The sequence below is a fragment of the Cryptomeria japonica genome, unplaced genomic scaffold, assembly GCF_030272615.1.
Source record: "Cryptomeria japonica unplaced genomic scaffold, Sugi_1.0 HiC_scaffold_370, whole genome shotgun sequence".
Classification (NCBI taxonomy): domain Eukaryota; kingdom Viridiplantae; phylum Streptophyta; class Pinopsida; order Cupressales; family Cupressaceae; genus Cryptomeria; species Cryptomeria japonica.
In genome coordinates, this window is record NW_026729191.1 from 133,143 (window position 1) to 135,806 (window position 2,664).

A 2,664-nucleotide genomic window follows, 5' to 3' on the forward strand; every position below is an offset into this window, starting at 1 on the left:
GATAATAAATGATAAAACACATAAAATCAAGTGACTACCCAAACAAAAACATGTCATTCTCTGAAAATGAAGAGTGGTCGGAAAGATGTCGGAAGTCCGATAATTACCAGAACACTGACACTTTGATGGACAAAAGCCCAAACAGAGAACCTATCAGCTAAATATAATATTCTATCAATTATTAAACCATTCTTCAAAAAAAAAGAGAGACATTGGTATACAAAATCTACCGTTACAATTAAATACTATTCCAATAAGTATACCAGCGTCCTCCTCACATGTTTGAAGAATATTAAAAAAAACACGCGGTATGTGGCGTTTGACCGCTTTGTGGACAGGTGAGATGTCGACATCCAAGAAACTACATTTTAAGTAGCCTCGGAACTGCACCCACACTTATGGAATACAACTCCTCTTTCATAATCCGCACACCTACGCCAGCTGTTGCATAATGTACACAGCTATGCTACCTGTACTCAACACTACACTCTTCCAGCTGGATCTCCGAGTGCAACAAATCCCAAAACCTTTACTCGCTGTAAATACAAAGCGCGCACTAACTCATCCACTTTAACAACTCTAGGTGAAATTTCTTGCTACTTTCCATTTCTTACCTGACCCTGCCTATGTATATAAATTCCATCGATTTCCTTCTGCAATCCAACATTCACATCATCTTTACCTCTATCAATACTCATACGGTTTGCATTCTTGTCTTCAGTTTCAATGGACCTCATTCTATGTGCTCTCCTCTTAAGCCTTGCACTTGCATTCTCCCACCTTGTCTCTGCAAATTTTTACAATGACTTCGATATCACATGGGGAAATGATCAGGCTAAGATACTTGACAATGGCCAACGCTTGCAGCTTACTCTCGATCAGTCCTCAGGTATTTATCTCATATGTTTACTGCATATATATATATATATGATTTTTACGGTATGTTGAATGGATCCTTATCTCCTCTGCCTCTGCTGTATGAAAACAGGTTCAGGGTTCCAATCCAAGAATGAATATCTATTTGGCAAGATTGATATGCAAATCAAGCTGGTGCCTGGTAACTCCGCCGGTACTGTTACTGCATACTATGGAAGTTTGCCCCTTCGATTCACTCTGCACTCCTGAAATGAGTAGTGGGTAGTACTAGTAGTATTGTTGTGGGAAGTTGAGTATGGTCTAATAAAATGGTGATGATCTGCTGCAGCTCTCGTCACAAGGGGATAAACACAATGAAATAGACTTCGAGTTCCTGGGAAATCTGTCTGGAGATCCCTATATTATGCACACCAATGTTTTCTCACAAGGAAAAGGCGGTCGGGAGCAGCAATTCTACCTTTGGTTCGACCCAACAGCAGACTTCCACACTTACTCCCTGCTCTGGAATCCCCAACAAATTATGTAAGTAACGTTAATATAATCCCTGCAACTTCAAATCAGCTATTGAATGTCCTCTCGGGCCTGGCCCTCTACTTTTAAGATCATTTTTGTAGTTGATAATGTGTATTTCTGATATTGTGCAGGTTTTCTGTGGATGGAACTCCAGTGAGAGTGTTCAAGAACAGCGAAGATTTGGGCGTTGCATATCCGAAGAATCAAGCGATGAGAATATACTCAAGCCTGTGGAACGCAGACAATTGGGCAACCAGAGGCGGTGCAGTGAAGATCGACTGGAGCAAATCTCCATTTGTGGCATCTTATGGAAATTTCAAAGCAGAGACATGCTCTGCCTCCTCTGATTGCTCTGTGAATTCATGGTATGGTGCAGAGGCGTTGGAGTCGAGTGAGCAGCAGAAACTTGAATGGGTGCGCGAAAACTACATGATTTACAATTACTGTTCGGACAGTAAAAGGTTTCCACAGGGCTTCCCTGCTGAATGCACTCGCTAGGCATTCGACTGAGTTCGAAGGATTGAGATACAACTAGTTTCACCAAATCCATTAATTCAATTCTTTTATTCATTCATTTTTTGTAGCGATTTTCAAGCCCAAGAGGCTATACTTGTAACTATTAGATCCCGGTCAATTGAATATGTATCTCAATATTCATTTTTTAGCATTTCCAAAGAGTTTCAAATTTCTTTCAACCGTGCTTTTTTATACCTGTAGTTAGTAATGATCTTTTCCTTTTAACTTTAATTTTAAGTCATCAAAAGAACAATCACCCTAAGTTTTGAACGGTTCTTTTTTAAGTGTGCTTTTGGACAGTTCAGCAAAGTGTAACTATTATATCTACATCTTTGATACTCATACTCTTGTTTACGATAAAATTTCGGTGAACATTCAATAAGCTAATTAGGAGATAGCTTAGGAGATTGAGATGCACAAAGGATCCAAAACTATTTGGATTCTCTCTTCTACTATTACCTACTTAAAAAGAACACACAATTCATAATTCATTAGAAGTTTTTAATTTTTAATGTTAAGATTTTTAGTGTAAATAAGATATGATATATAAAGATTTCTAATCTCATTTATTAGAGGAAAATTGTCAATTTAAAATAGAATTTTTTAATGCGATATGTGTTAGGTAATAGTTCAATAACATTCATATTGGACAAGAGTTAATGAAATGTCATTTTACATATATGTGTACAATATATGTTATGTGCACATATACATATATGTCAACAAGTATATGTGCATATGTATGTGTGTATGTGTTCA

At 37.6% G+C, this 2,664-nt stretch overlaps 1 protein-coding gene across 1 annotated transcript; it reads left to right on the forward strand.

The window, feature by feature from the left end:
• Positions 1 to 644: 644 nt before the first annotated feature.
• LOC131871103 (xyloglucan endotransglucosylase protein 1-like) lies at positions 645 to 2,056 on the forward strand. The gene is made up of 4 exons (XM_059215920.1): positions 645 to 889; positions 989 to 1,089; positions 1,205 to 1,398; positions 1,521 to 2,056. Exons 1-4 carry the CDS (start codon positions 727 to 729, stop codon positions 1,885 to 1,887), a joined length of 825 nt encoding a protein of 274 aa, XP_059071903.1. The 5' UTR covers positions 645 to 726; the 3' UTR covers positions 1,888 to 2,056.
• Positions 2,057 to 2,664: the final 608 nt, after the last annotated feature.